This window comes from Chiloscyllium plagiosum, unplaced genomic scaffold, assembly GCF_037043375.1.
Source record: "Chiloscyllium plagiosum isolate Xiang-an unplaced genomic scaffold, Cpla_swu_hap1 HiC_scaffold_3, whole genome shotgun sequence".
Classification (NCBI taxonomy): domain Eukaryota; kingdom Metazoa; phylum Chordata; class Chondrichthyes; order Orectolobiformes; family Hemiscylliidae; genus Chiloscyllium; species Chiloscyllium plagiosum.
Genome location: NW_028270141.1, coordinates 89,567,805 through 89,582,613, shown reverse-complemented (window position 1 = coordinate 89,582,613; position 14,809 = coordinate 89,567,805). Strand labels below are relative to the sequence as shown.

Here is a 14,809-nt window from a genome sequence, read left to right as displayed (position 1 = left end):
AATTGTGGTTGTAGTTTGAAATGACAGTTGTATACTATCCATCAAATGGCTCTCTGTGAGGTGGCTGCAATTTGGATTTGAATACCTTCATTTGAGAGAACGCTATCTGCCAAAGAGGAGCCAAAGTGGGCCTTCACTTTAAAAATATAGAATGATTGAAGGGAAGTTTTTTTTTAATTTTCTGTTTATGAGTCTCCAAAAATCACTGCCCATTCATCTGACTTTCAGCTAAATATCGTTTTGCACAGTAGTTATCTCCATATTAACTCCAACACTTTCTAAATCAAACACCTGATGTAACTTGGTAGCCAAACCCCCGCTGACTACTTGAAGGAATGGATCTGAGACAAACAGGATTTGTTTCCTTAAGATTTAGTTCCTGAAATTGCTTGTTAAATTACTGTGCTCAGTTCCTCAGCTATGCACAAATGTTTTCAGGATGAAAGTATTTTCCTTTGACTTTGATTTTTATTTTCTATTATTTTCTCCAAACTCAGGAAATGTTAGAGTTTTGTTTTAATTAGAAAGACCATAGACCCAGTTTCAGTTTAAATGCATTAACGGCGCTGAGCATATGTGCTCAGTCTCCGTCCTTTTCTGCTGTTCACAGCTCAGCTCATTCAGTTTTGACATTATGTCTGTGTGGAACGTACCACACATTGCCTCACAGCTCACTGCAGACTTCATTCCTTGGTTTAAGAAAAGTAAAAGTTTAGGCATCAGATCGAAACACTTTTGTAGGACATTTCATTGATTTAACCAAGTCGCATCAGCTTGGAGGATTAGTTCACTGTAAGCAGCATCGAGTTCGTTGAGTGAGGATTTGAAAAGTGGTGCTGAATGACTGTTGCTGAAATCGCATTTACAATCTTAACAACTTTCATTACATGAGAAAAGTCCATCACTTTTTCTCTCTTTTGCTTGCCAGTGGATTATACAGTGGTAATTGACAAAAGAGAGGAAATCAGGATCATTCTGTAAAATGCAACAAAGCCTGCCTTTGTCCCAGGTACCACCAGTCGTGATGGAAATCAGTTTCTTGATTGGAATGTTTTTCTCGAGCATGTATCTTATGAATTCATTGTAGATATCTTCACTGTTTGTTGTGCCTTTAAAGGGGCAAAAAGGTGAGAAGATCCCCTTTCATTGTTACGGCCTTAAAAAAGCACCCGTAGAAAAGCTGGGCTGTGTTTGTCATGTCCATGGTGCTTCAAACTGCAGAGAGAAGCATTCACAACCCTTCAGGTCCTCCTGTAGCTGCTGAAAGATTTCTTTAGACAAAGATTCCACTCAGTCAAAATGTGTAGCGTTAGAAAAGCACAGCCAGTCAGGCAACATCCGAGGAGCAGGAGAGTTGACACTTTGAGCATAAGCTTTTCGTCAGGAATGTGAAAGATTGCACTCATCTTGCTACTGTAGAATGATGTGCTCTGGGTGGCCAATATTATTTTTATTTCTTCTTAAAGTCTTTGCACAGTCACTGGCTACAGTCATTACTTCTTTAATTACTTTGCCACCTGTGAATGATTTCTTGCGTTTTACCAGAAGGTGGCAGATGCTAAACCATGCCTCAGTGCAGGCATTAACATTTGCTGCTGGTTGAGAAAAAAACTGTTGAGCTTTAAAAAACGCTTATTGTTTCCATCAGATCTAATTCCTGAATTAAAAATGTTCTTGGACCTTCTTTGTCTGGAGAATGCTGTTCAAGGGAAAACTTCCCTTGAATTTATTGTGCATTCCAAATTTCCCTTCTTAACTTATCAATATATTTTGGTGACAAATGAGGCAAACACTGTTGGCTGTCATTGACATGAAAATGAAAATTCATAATCCCATTCTGCGTAGAAGTTGTATGTTTTTGGTTTCTTTTTAGATCCTCTCGTTTGATCACTCATCATTATTGCTTCACCTTGTATTTGGTGATGTCACTCTGCCAGCCGTTACACTGCAGATCGGCCTCTGGATGCGACTCTGGAACATCCAGAAAGTTGCTGGCTGCTTTCAAGTGTGGAGGCAAGGGAGGTCACTTCTGCGATCAGGATTTGTCCCCTGACCACTTTACATTGCTCAATTGTTAGATATGGGGCACAGAAGTGCTCCCCAGTTTTCATTCATTCTGCACAGACCTATTAGATTAACAGCTAAAGAAAACTCTGCCAATTGACAGAAAGTGGACAGTGGAGTGGGGGGACCAGCTGAGCTGCTTTTGCACAGAATTTGCATGGACTGTATAGCCTCCTGTGTTCCAAGTACTAATCTACCCAGAGTGAGGGACAGACTGGAACCTAATCGAGGGGTTCGGGGTGGTTTAAAAAAATCCCACCTTGCGCAACTGTCTGTGTGGAGTTTGCACATTCTCCCCGTGTCTGCTTGGGTTTCCTCCAGGTGCTCCTGTTTCATCCCACAGTCTAAAGATGTGCAGGTTAGGTGAATTGGCCATGCTAAATTGCCCGTAGTGTTAGGTGAAGGGGTAAATGTAGGGGAGTGGGTCTGGGTGGGTGCTCTTCGGAGGGTTGGTGTGGACCTGTTGGGCCGAAGGGCCTGTTTCCACACTGTAAGTAAGCTAATCTAATCTACTGTAATATACTGGTGTCACACGTCAGTTCCTAGTTATTTGTTACTGATTTATTTGCATTGCTACCACATAACTTAATTTCCCTTGCAATGATAGCCCATCCAGACCAACCTGAAACACAATACTAAAAGCTGGCCAAGCCTATTAAGAGTGGGCACTTATCTCTAGTTGTGTCACTTCTGAAAGCTGAAGAGTCGAGAGTGTGGTGCTGAAAAAGCACCACCAATTAGGCAGCATGTAAGGAGCAGGAGAACCAACGTATTGAGCATAAGCCCTTCATCAGGACTCTTCTTGATGAAGGGCTTATATCCAAAGTGTCGATTCTCCTACTCCTCGGATGTTGCCTGACTGACTGTGCTTTTCCAGCACCACACTCTTCACTCTGATCTCCAGCATCTGCAGTTCTCACTTTCTCCTTTTGGAAGCTGAAGTAAGGTTGCACTAAGATGGTTGATGTGCACATATGGCAAGGGAACTTTGGTGGCGAGATCAACTCAGAGACATTGGACAAGTACATGAATAGGTAATATTTAGAGGGATATGGGCCAAATACAGCTAAGTGGGACTAGTTTATTTTGAGAAACTTAGTCAGTATGGATGAGTTGGACTGAAGGGTCTGTTTCCATGCTGTATGACCTGATGACTATATGACTCACTTGGTGAGGAAACATGAGTGGGAAGTGAAATTGACTGTCAGCAACTCTGCAAATTAAAAAGAAATGTTATGCTTGATTAGTATTGAACCTAAGACCTCACTCAAGATTACTACAGTTCTGGTCATCAACTTATAGAAAGCACGTAGAGCTATTGGAGAGGGTGTCAAGAAGATTTGCATGGATAATGCTAGAACATTATATGACATTGGGTTTGGGGGATGGAGACATGCTAATTTTCCAGTGGTTAGCTAATTGGCGGTTATGCTCAGTGCAAAGCCAGTTGAGCTATTTGAGTGTCCAATTAAAGAACACTTCCCACTTCTGTGAGCATTTTGTCTGTATCGGAGGTCCTTCCATCACTTGGGATGATTAAAGGGTGGAACCTGGCAGCTCTTAACTGGGTAAAAACAAGGACTGCAGATGCTGGAAACCAGAGTCTAGATTAGAGTGGTGCTGGAAAAGCACAGCAGGTCAGGCAGCATCCGAGGAGCTCTTAACTGGGTACTGGGGCAGCCCCTATTTCTAGGCAGTCCATTGTCAATGAAAGGGGAACCAGTTGAGCACTCTCAAAATTAAACAAGTAACCGGCAACCACCCTCCACCCTTTGTTTTCCAGAACATGCCTACCTTGTCCTGCCATCCTGCAGCCATACTTTTGTGTCTTTAAGGGATCTCTTTCCTTGCAGTTTCCGCCTCGGCCATTGGAAGTAGTGATGCTGCCTGGCTGCTAGACCCTCTGATTGAGCCAACACCTAGTAAGGGTGGTCTCCCATCCTGAGGTGGAATATGGCCTGATGGCTGCATTTAAATTGGCTACTGCCACTGAAATGTAACTCTCGGTACTTCCAATTGTCAAACAACTGAATTATGTCCGCTTTACAAAATTCAGTCCCTTGTATCACCTGTTGAGAAGAACAAAACTACAGGCCATCAAGATAGAATAAAAATCCATTGGGAATTCAGATGAAACACCTTTACGGAAAGACTAGTAAGGATGTGGAACTTGGTGCTACAAGGAAGGATTGAAGCAATCAAGGGTGCATTTAGAGGAAACCTGGAGGAGTATATAATGACGAAAGGAGGGCTGTTGTAGAACAGTGGTAGTGCCTTTACGTTTGAGCCAGGAGGTCAGGGTTAAGCCCTACCTACTTCAGGAATGGCCAACATCCCTGAGTCGGTTGACTTAAAATACCTTCAATGAAGAAGGCAATGAACCATTATAATGATGGATTTAGCTGAAAATAGATGGAAAGGAAGGTTTGAGTGGAGTATAAATATCTTGATGGATTATTTGGGCTCAGTGTTTTTGTGTTATATATCCTATGTATGTAATGACTTCTGTGGGATTTCACAGACTGTATCCACGACCATGCTTGCACAGTAGTTAACTGCAAATATACAACTTATCAACATTTTTACATCACTTAGCAACCCATTTTCAATCGTTTGGTTTTCCTGTTTTGGCTCCTCTGTCACATTTCATTCATTGGCAATGAAAACAAAAACATGGTGGAGTTAAGTTCCCTGTTAAACTTCTGTTATTTCAAGGCGACATATAATGGGTCAACTTGTTCATTTTGACTTTCTCAATAAAACTTGACAAAACGTCTCGTCTCAGTTTGTTGATTTCATACCTGGAAAGAGACGAATGAATATGGTGGCACAATGTGTTGGGACATCAGTTATTATTGACAATGGGGTTGTAGGTGACAATGTACTTTCCCACATTTAGTAATGATTTGCTGAATTGAGGTAATAATTAGATCATGTACCATCCTAAATTCCTGAGGAAGAAAACAGCTATATAGTTGATTAGACTTCACTCTCTTCAGAATTCATGCTTCACAGTTGTATAGTGGGTTCTGCTCCCATATCAATTGCTGACCCATAGCTTTAAGTGCAGTTATTTTATGCTGAATCTCCACAGATCAGTTGTATTCAGCCAGCATCAATTAGAAGTATTTTTGTTAATGGACTAACAGTTCAAATCCCATGCCAGTTTGTCAACTGGGACCAGAAAAAAAGGCCTATAAAATCTGCCATTTCTGAAGTGCATTATCCCCTTATTTGACTACGTTTTACCATTAGGTTCAGCTGTACTTATACAAAATGCTGATTGACATGTAGTATAAATTGGAAAATTGGAATTTTTAGTATTTTTAGCCATTGATTTTAACAAATATTTGAAAACAAGATTTTCTACCCTGAATTGTTTTGGATTGTGAGGTAGTTTTAACCCCATGTTAAAAAAAATCTGAATCAATTATGTAATGTGACTTACCCACTTTCACTTTTATTACAGATAGGATAAGAAATGGGCACAGGAGAACTTGACAGGTCAATAGAAAAGGTAGAATGGAATAACAATTTATTGTCACATGTATTTATGAAAATACACTGAGATGTGTATAAGTCGCCACAATTCAATACCATTTTAAGTACAAGGCAGATTTAAGACCAAGTTTATCTTTTGTTCCCTCCACGGCTCCTGGGTTTCTGGAGTGGGCACAGGATGGGCTGCTGAAGCCGGTCCTGAGGCTGCTAAAACAAGAATTCCCAGAGTGGACCCAACACTCTGCCACCACCGAAGCCACTGTATCATCGTTATAGCAAGGAGGGATGACCAGACCCACCAAGTCGCTGATGTTAAAGTCATCGCCACTTCAGTTCCTGCCTGAAGCCACCACATTGCCACCATAGCTACGAGGAACAAACTGAAACACCGTGCCACCGCGGCTATTGCCACCGCTGAACCCACTGCACCATTGCCAAGAGGAACGGAACAGACCCACCGACAAATCAAACTTGGGTAATGCCGCGGCTACTATGGCCATGAGGAACAGACATCCGGATCCACCACGCTGCTGCCACAGGCCCTCGCAACAGCCTTTCTCCACCACAGGTGCAAAAAAAGAAGAAAAAGCCAACTTTGATACAAAACAGAAATGAAGAAACAAGCAACAGGCTGGGAAAAGCAAAGGTATTTCTTTCAGTTGCAATAAACAAACCCACCATTACCAACATCCCTCCCTGCCTATGATACTTCTTTAAGTTTCTTCCACCCCAACTAACCATTAGATCTGGATAGAAAGTGCTGTAAAAACCTGGCCTGTTTGCAGCATTTGTGGGCAAGCAAGTCCCATCTACAGAAGAATCTTGTAGGACTAGAAACCCCCTTTGTTTTAAGCTGCATAATTTGCTGCCAATAGTCACTTATGTCAAATGCAATGTCATCCTGTGCCATGGGAAAGCCATAAAGTCTAGTGAAACAGCATGACCCATCCTTTTGCTGATTCTGTCAAGAGATATGAAACTCTAATTGAGAATAGAATCTCCATTTTCTTCCTTAGGAAGAATGAAAGGTGTTAAAATATGCTGACTTCAAACTTGGAAGTAGTCAACTGCATAAAAGTTCATCACCGTGGTTATTTTCACAACCTTACCTTAGGGGAACCAAAAGATTGGCTAGCTCATACACCACGAGGAACACAACCAGCCAGTAGCCTGCAAGCAGCGTGAATGAGGGTCCTTTCTGCTGCTGAGACTGAGCTCAAATCTGCAATATCAAGACAGGGTGCTAGCTGGAGTGTGAGCTGCAGACTGTCTTGCTAAAATCAAATCAGTATTTTGTGATTGACATGATGCTTTTCATATTTCCAGTGGGCATTCAGTGCATGCACGCCTATCATTCTGAAGTAATTCATTCCATATTATGCATACCACTTTGACATACGAAGAATGTGTGCAAAGAAGAGGCACAAAGTAATCCCAATTTTTTGTTTATTTGATGTTTGATTGAGTGTTGCTGAAGAACGGTGCTTCAAGATCTGGCATTCGATCTTCTTAATCTTTGTGTTGCTGTTCTTTGCTGGCCAGTAGTCTTAACAACTAAGCCATTTTCAGTAAAACTAAAATAATAATAGTACATTTTAATCATCAATCTAAATGATGTTCTAACATTCTCAGTTATAGCGCTGCACCTCATCACTGTATAAACAGTCTGGATTGCAAAATGTTGTGTGCATTAATAAAACAACTCGTTAAATATTTCTAATACATATCAGACCATGGAGTTTTGCAGATACAAAGATTATTCATCAGTATATTTTGAGCGATAATGCCACAGTCATCAATCCTGTTGTGTCAGTGTCGTCACACCTCAAGGACAAGGTACATACTGGAACTCAGCCAGCCATGCACAGAAAAAAAAATTCGTAACACCAACAGCTCAAGTATAATGACATTGTGAGAGTTCCTGGGATAAAGGTTAATTCCTGTAGGATGCTTCTGTGAACCCACATAGATTTGACAGGCTCCCTGCAGCCTGTGTGATAATGACCTGCCAATTATAAGCAAGGCTGTTACCAGATTGTAATGTTAATCTTTAGTCCTTGCTAACCCTTTGTGTCTGGAATCCAGCTATACTAATTTTGTTTTAAAATGCTGTTTTTGTGTCAAGTATCAACGTCAGAGCTGGAAAACTACAAATTGAAAGTTAGAATAAGGTAATTAAAATGGAATATTGAAGTTATCAACCAACAAGCTACTGTCAAGCTCTTCATGGCGAAACTGTGAGTTCCAGTAATAGGTCTAAATTTACAATTTGCTCTTTTTTTTTGCATACCTTCGAGCATAAGGATATGGATCCGGTGCAGTAAAGTGGGACCAGTATAGACAGTCGTGGCAAAACAGACTTGATGGGCTAAAGGGTCTCTTCTGAACTGTTTGATGCTCTAATTTGATACAAGGAGAAATGAAGACTTGCCTTTATGTTTGCATGTTTGAGACCTCAGGGCATTCCAAAGGGCTTACGTCCGTGGAAGAACTTTTGACGCATTGTCAAGGTATAATGGAGGAAACTGGGCAGACAATTTGCATACCCCACCAGTTCCCATCACTACTTTGGCACAACACAAAAGCATCCAAAGAAATGGATAATCCCAGTTTTTTGTTTGTTTCATGATTTATTAAGGATGTTGCTGATTAGTAGGGCTTTTAATATTTGTATTTGATTTTCTTCGTCTTTTATGTCTCTGTTCATTGCTGGCCAGTAGACTTAACAACTAAGCCATTCTCCATTAATGTAGTGGTGAAAAAAAAGGTAGATTTCTGTGATATTGTTTGGGAGTTCACTCAAAGGTCCAATGCTCACCTTCAAGGTGCTTTAGTATTTTGTATTTAAAAAAAAAGAAATATAGCTGTCAGTGTCTATTGCACGAGACAAGGAGGTGGTAAGCTGCTTTGTTGAACCTGCAGCCCAATCGCTGCAAGTACCCAATAATTGCTGTTATCAGGAGCATTGCAGGATATTTAGCCAAAAACAATGAAGAAGCAGCAACATCATTTCCATTCAAGACGGTGTGTGCCTTGGAGGTGGTTTTCCCCTGTATCTGTGAGGGATTCAATAACGAGAAGTCATGTGTTCAAGGTGAGAGGAGAAAAGTTTAAGGGGGATACACACGGAAAGTACTTTACACAGAGGGTGGTAGGTGCCTGGAACGCATTGCCAGCAGAGGTAACAGAGGCAGGCATTGTCGATTCATTTAAGGTGTGTCTGGACAGATGCATGAGTAGGTGGGGAGCAGAGGGACACAGATCCTTAGGAATTGGATGACAGGTTTAGACAGTGGATTTGGATCGCCTCAGGCTTGGAGGGCCGAAGGGTCTGTTCCTGGGCTGTAAATTTTCTTTGTTCATTGTTCTGTTACCCTTGTCATTCTAAGTAATAGAAGGCATAAGTTTGGAAGGTGCCTTTAAAGGAACTTAGTGATTTGCTGTAGTACATCTTATAGATGGAACACACTGCTTCTTCTCTGAAGGAAATGAATGTTAAAGATGTTGGATGCGCTGCTGGTTTAGGGGGCTTCTTTATCCAGGATGAGGTTGAGCTTTTGAATGTTCATTTCACTTTAATTTTCTCATTCGTACAAAATCCATTTGCATCAGATTTTAAACGAAATGATGAGCTTGTAGCCACAATTTGATACCAGAGCTTTTCTTAGTGCAAAGGTTGATAGAAAATCAGTGGAGGATCAAAGGTCATTTTATTGTCCTGAATATTAATGTAAAATGTTTAATTCTATATAGTCAAGTGTTAGCACGATGCTTTGTGTCTTTCTGTCTTATTTGTTGCAAATAGGATTTGGAGCTGCACTTTATATCCTCATCTCTACATCCCATTGATCTAGTTGAAGACAAGTATCATTGGAAATAAAATGGGTGGGGAACACACCATCTTCCCACATTTCCCAAAACTGTGACCCATATTATGAAGGATGGATAAACATGGAAAGCCTGTTCACCTTTTGAGCCTAATGAGAACCTGAAGTGGACTATTAACTATTCACCTCATTCCATTCCAACCACATTTTAAAATTTTAGCCTGCGGGCATATGGGAAGGTGAGCAGACTAGTAACCTTGGTGGTATAGGCTTTGACAGGCAGGAAGGGAGTGTATCACCTTTGGGGGAAGGACTTCTGTGTTCATCAGAGATATCCCTTCCCAACATGATAACTGCATTGTAAGCCTCCCACTCTGGTCTCTCTGCCATGTATGAAGAATATATGTGCAGAAGCAGGACAATTAGAAGGCCTCTGTTCTTCAACAGAATACTCTAACTCCCAGCAAAGTTTATTAGATCCTAAACCTTACCGCAGACCCAACCCCAATTCAATGTCATGCCTCTTCAAATTGTCCATTAAACCCTATGACACCTCCATTCTCGCCACCCCCATGTATTCTGACATATATGCGCTTGAAGTGGCCTTCATATCCACTCACCTAGAATGAACTATTCATGCACAGTTCTCTGATTCAATGCAAAATTGATGGAAAATGTTTTATTTCCTGTCAGAGAGAATGAAATCCTATGACATAATAAGACCCTTCATATCATTGATACAGAGGAAAAAAAGCTTTGTGCCATGTGGAAAAAAAAAGAGCAAGAATTGAAATCCTATTACCTTGTGTCAATAGACCAGGAGTCATGTCAAAGTGATAGTCTTTTAATGAAACTACTTGAACCCCCCCCCCCCCCCATTCATTCTTCACTATTGTGAAGCATATTCACTCTTGAAACTCAGCCAAGCATTCATAATGCCCAAAACTATCCAAACAATTGACTGCTGTCTGGGAAGGAATGATTTGCAAAACCAGAATGTAAGAGAGCAAGTGATTAGATTATTTACATGTGTGAAAAGCAATCTCTTTTTTTTTTTATCAGCCAGACCCATTTAACTCACAGTTGCAAAGGTGACAACACAGGGTGACAGAACATTTTGCAACATTTGACACCGCATTATGGTTCTTTTTTCTCTATTGGGAAATAATTGTAATGCATGTAAACTAATAAGTAAAGCTGTTCAATGTAAGGACCAATTTACTTTTAAATTACAGAATTTTATGTTGCATCAATGCATTTATTTTTCCTGATAGTCTCTTGAAACATGAAGGACAACATCAGAGTACAACCCATTGCAAAAAGCTGCTTTCTCGAGGTGTTTGCACTGCAGATATTTTAAGCTGACTCATTCACTCTTACCACCTGCCATTGGCAGAGTGAAAAGATTTGCAAGTTGGTAATCAATCATGTTCAAGGCCATGGCACAGACACACTTTCTGTGGCCATCAGGTCCTAGTGTGTGGGACTTGAACTTACAGTTTCTGGCTCAAAGGCAGAGACACCATCCATTGTGCCACAAGATCTCCCCTTCATTAAAAACACTGCGACCATTATAATGTAGCCCATAGCAGTAATGTTTGAAGGTGTAAAAGGAACTTCAAACTTAGCCTTCCAGAATGACCCAGAGTCCAAAGTTCCTTTGTTTCTGTTCATAACTAGCATGCTTTTAATGAGCTTCCAAAGACGAACACCATCAAACATGAATGGTGCTTGAGAAGAAATCAGATTTTTATCTCGTCAACTTCAAATGGGGAGCGCAGCTTCAGTGGAAGTGAGATGTGTATTTTGCAAACTAAGCCAAATGTTTTCCCAAGCATGAAAATTGTTGCCACCCTCATTAAGGTCTGTGAGGAGGAAGTGAGAAACCTGTGAGAGTGTTGGGGAGGTTTGGGGCCTGAAAAAGCAGGAGTGCAGTTGGTCACATTAGTGGCCAATGCTGCCTTGGAGCTTGCAAAAATGTCAGAATTTCAGCTTGTTGAATCCTGGCCTTAACTTTGGGAAGCCCTGCATTGGTCTTCCTGACCTGCGTAAAGGATAGAAGAAAATGTTTTTGCATTGGGAATGTAGAGGGCAATTGAACTTACTTAAAAAAAAAATGAAGTGTGGCCATTTACGCATCAAAACCCTCTCTGCCACTAGGCATAGGGTTGGTTGTTGGTCTCACCATTGAAACTTTGCCCAAACATTCTGAGCAACAACAGAACAAAATTGAGAAAGAACATTATCCTGACCTTCTTCTATTCCTGGCCATTCTCCCAATAGTTCCTGAATTTGTTCCAAATGGTGGAGTGAGATGCTATTTCTCTCCAAAGTTTACCCAAGACATATTTGCAGCAGATTAATACTTACCTGCTTCATCTCCTGAATATTGGATTTGTAGCCACATGGGATACTTATATACCAAAGTGTCCAATCTTTTCTATAACTTCTCCACATTAATCCAAAGTGATTGCTAATTCAAAACTTGTACAGGGTCAACAGCAAATCCCATAAGATTTAAAACAATTCCAGAATTCTACTCATTTTTTCAGCAAAGGCTTAGAGAGGGATTTATATTAATTTACAGTTGAGAGAAAAGAGATTCAACTGATATAAAATTTATGGGCAAGTTACAAATAGATGAGACAATTCTGTGCTGACTTAAATCCTGGCATGAAGTGATTTAGTTTCTCTGCATTAGTGGTGTGCACTGAGGCACTATAATGATCATTAGTAGGCTGAAGGGGTGGCTGTTGTAGTTGAGAAATGCATTCTAATGTGACTTTGTGCACCTTCCCTAGTACCTAAGTTAAGCCCTAATGTGCATTATGTGACCACCTTTTTAGTTTTTAATTTTTCTTTGCAATGTTCTTAATGAAATAATGCACTGAACTTTAAAATCATTGACATTAAAATGATATATTTCCTTTGGCAGCTTGTGAGCCAGGATTCTATAAGTCATCATCGCAGGACCATCGGTGTGCCCGATGCCCAGCTCATAGTCATACAGCTCAGGAAGGCTCCTCATGGTGTGAATGTGAGGATGGTTACTATAGAGCTCTCACTGACCCTCCCTCTATACCTTGTACAAGTAAGTTGACTTATTGTCCCTTAACGACAGCAAAACATTTAATCTTTTCAGACACACAGTGTCAATTTTACATACCAACACTGCAACAGGACCTGATTTGAGGTCTTGGGCTCCAGTTAATGAGCTTCAGTTCAAATTGACTGTTGACCGGGAACAGAAATTTCTAAGTTTATTTCTCAGTTTCCCAGATTCATGCAGGCTTTTAAGAGTGACCGTGGCTCACACTCAGCATCATTGCTTCCACTGACCAGGTGTAGAATGTCAGGGGTGCTGGATCAGGGTGGCTGACACTCATGATTTCTGATCATTTTGAAGCTGATATTGGGTCCTATCCAGTTAGAGCCCACTACATTTAGTAGAAACAAAGAAAACTGCAGGCAAGAGACATTCCCACATCAAAACAGTGACAATTCTTTTCTCAGACTTACCCACTCTTGTTCCATCATGTCCAATGCTGGTAACAATAATTGCACTAACTTGATTTGATGCTGGTGTTGGACTGGAGTGTACAACGTTAAAAGTCACACAACACCAGGTTACAGTCCAACAGGTTTAATTGGAAGCATAGCTTTCGAAGCGACGCTCCTTCATCAGGTGGTTGTGTTGCAGTGCTCCAAAAGCTAATGCTCCTGATTAAACCTGTTGGACTATAACCTGGTGTTGTGTGATTTTTAACTTTGCACTAATTTGAGTTGGATACTTATTCCAAGCCCTGCAATACCAATAGCTTCAGCAATCTTATCCAAATGAATACGATTCTAATTTTGTAAAAGAAAAGTCTGAAGATTCTTCGAAATAGCCTTAATTAGCTCATTGGGAGACGCTAGTTTTTTTTTAATTCTCTCATGGGATGTGGATGTTATTGATAAATTTGTTCCCCTATCCATCATTGCCTTTGAACTGCATGTCTTGTTTAGCCTCTGAGAGGGCAGTTCAGATTCAGCCATATTACTGTGAGTCTCCAATCATATGCTGGCCAGATCAGCTAATGATAGCAGGTTTCCTTCTCTAAAGGCTACTTGTGAGGCAAGAGAAACAGACTATTAATCTGAAGGCATGTGTTTAAATCCCAGCATGGAAGCTTCTGAAATTTAAACTCGGTTCATTGATTTAGCATCGAAAGCGAGCCTCAGGAATGATGTGTCATGAAAACCCATCTGATTCACTAATGTGACATCTACCTTCTTTACCCTGGACTGGTGTATGTGACTTGGAATCCATAGCAATGTTGTTGACTCAACTAATCAAGCCAATCGGTTCAAAGGGAAATAAGAAATGGGCAACACATGCTGATCTTCCCAGTAACACCTGTAAGAGTTTGTAAATGCCAGTGTCCAGTAGTGCGTCTTTATCTGACTGATTTTTTTTTCTGGTTCCAAAGGACCACCTTCTGCACCGCAAAATCTCATTTACAACATCAATCAGACAACAGTGAGTTTAGAGTGGGGTCCACCAGCAGATACTGGAGGTCGGGATGACGTCACCTACAGGATCATGTGCAAACAATGCAGCTGGGAGCAGGGTGAGTGTGTGCCTTGTGGCAGCAGCATTGGCTTCATGCCCCAGCAGTCAGGACTGGCAGACACGTATGTGACAGTTGTGGATCTACTGGCCCATGCCAACTACACGTTTGAGGTTGAAGCCGTGAATGGTGTCTCAGACCTGAGTCGGACCCAGAGGTTATTTGCAGCTGTCAGCATAACCACGAGTCAAGCAGGTAAGGCATTAAGCAAAAAAAGAGCCAAGCCTGTTAAATGCACAATCTCTTTTATTTCTAGCTTAATTTCTCTATTGTACTTACTGGCATCTACTTAAATTCGCCTTTGCATTAGTCATCTGGTGTTAAGCCGAACTGATTTAGTCACACTCTGTCCAGTTTTGTTATTCTAAAATTTGGAACATTTTCCTTCATTATAATTGTCTTTGCCTTGCTAATATTATTTGATACTTGCAATTGAATTCATCAAGTAAAGCATCCCAGTTAACCTATTCACAAAGAGAGGCCCAATTTCCTACAGTGTGTTCTCATAACTCTGACCGCATACCCTGACATAATCATCAGCAAATCTCTTAGCCATTTTTCTGCAATGTGAATGGCCTCCCGAAGTATCGGTGAACCTACAACTTCTCTTGTAAAAGCGACTGGATGAACCATTCATGCCTGTCATTTGTGTATCAGACTATACTCATTTTATTCCTGCCCTGGTTCCAACCCTTCTGACAGTGGCCTCGTTGTCAGGTGTCTGCAGAATCTTCTGAAAATCAAAGTGAAATTTCTGTTAACCAGGGCCATTATTTCGTGGCCTGTGAATGAAGTGAATTTGAT

The 14,809-nt window shown here is 40.9% G+C and overlaps 1 protein-coding gene across 6 annotated transcripts in view; it reads left to right on the top strand.

Annotated features, from left to right (window-relative positions):
* Nucleotides 1–14,809, top strand: part of epha7 (eph receptor A7) — a 306,360-nt gene that overhangs the window by 105,083 nt on the left and 186,468 nt on the right. For 5 of the 6 annotated variants that reach the window (XM_043685242.2, XM_043685236.2, XM_043685231.2 and 2 more), the window contains exons 4-5: nt 12,328–12,483; nt 13,865–14,200. The exons of the other annotated variant lie outside the window; for it this stretch is intronic. In XM_043685242.2, the coding sequence (XP_043541177.1) occupies nt 12,328–12,483; nt 13,865–14,200 (492 nt within the window). The remainder of the gene's footprint in view (nt 1–12,327; nt 12,484–13,864; nt 14,201–14,809) is intronic. 6 annotated transcript variants of the gene reach the window in all.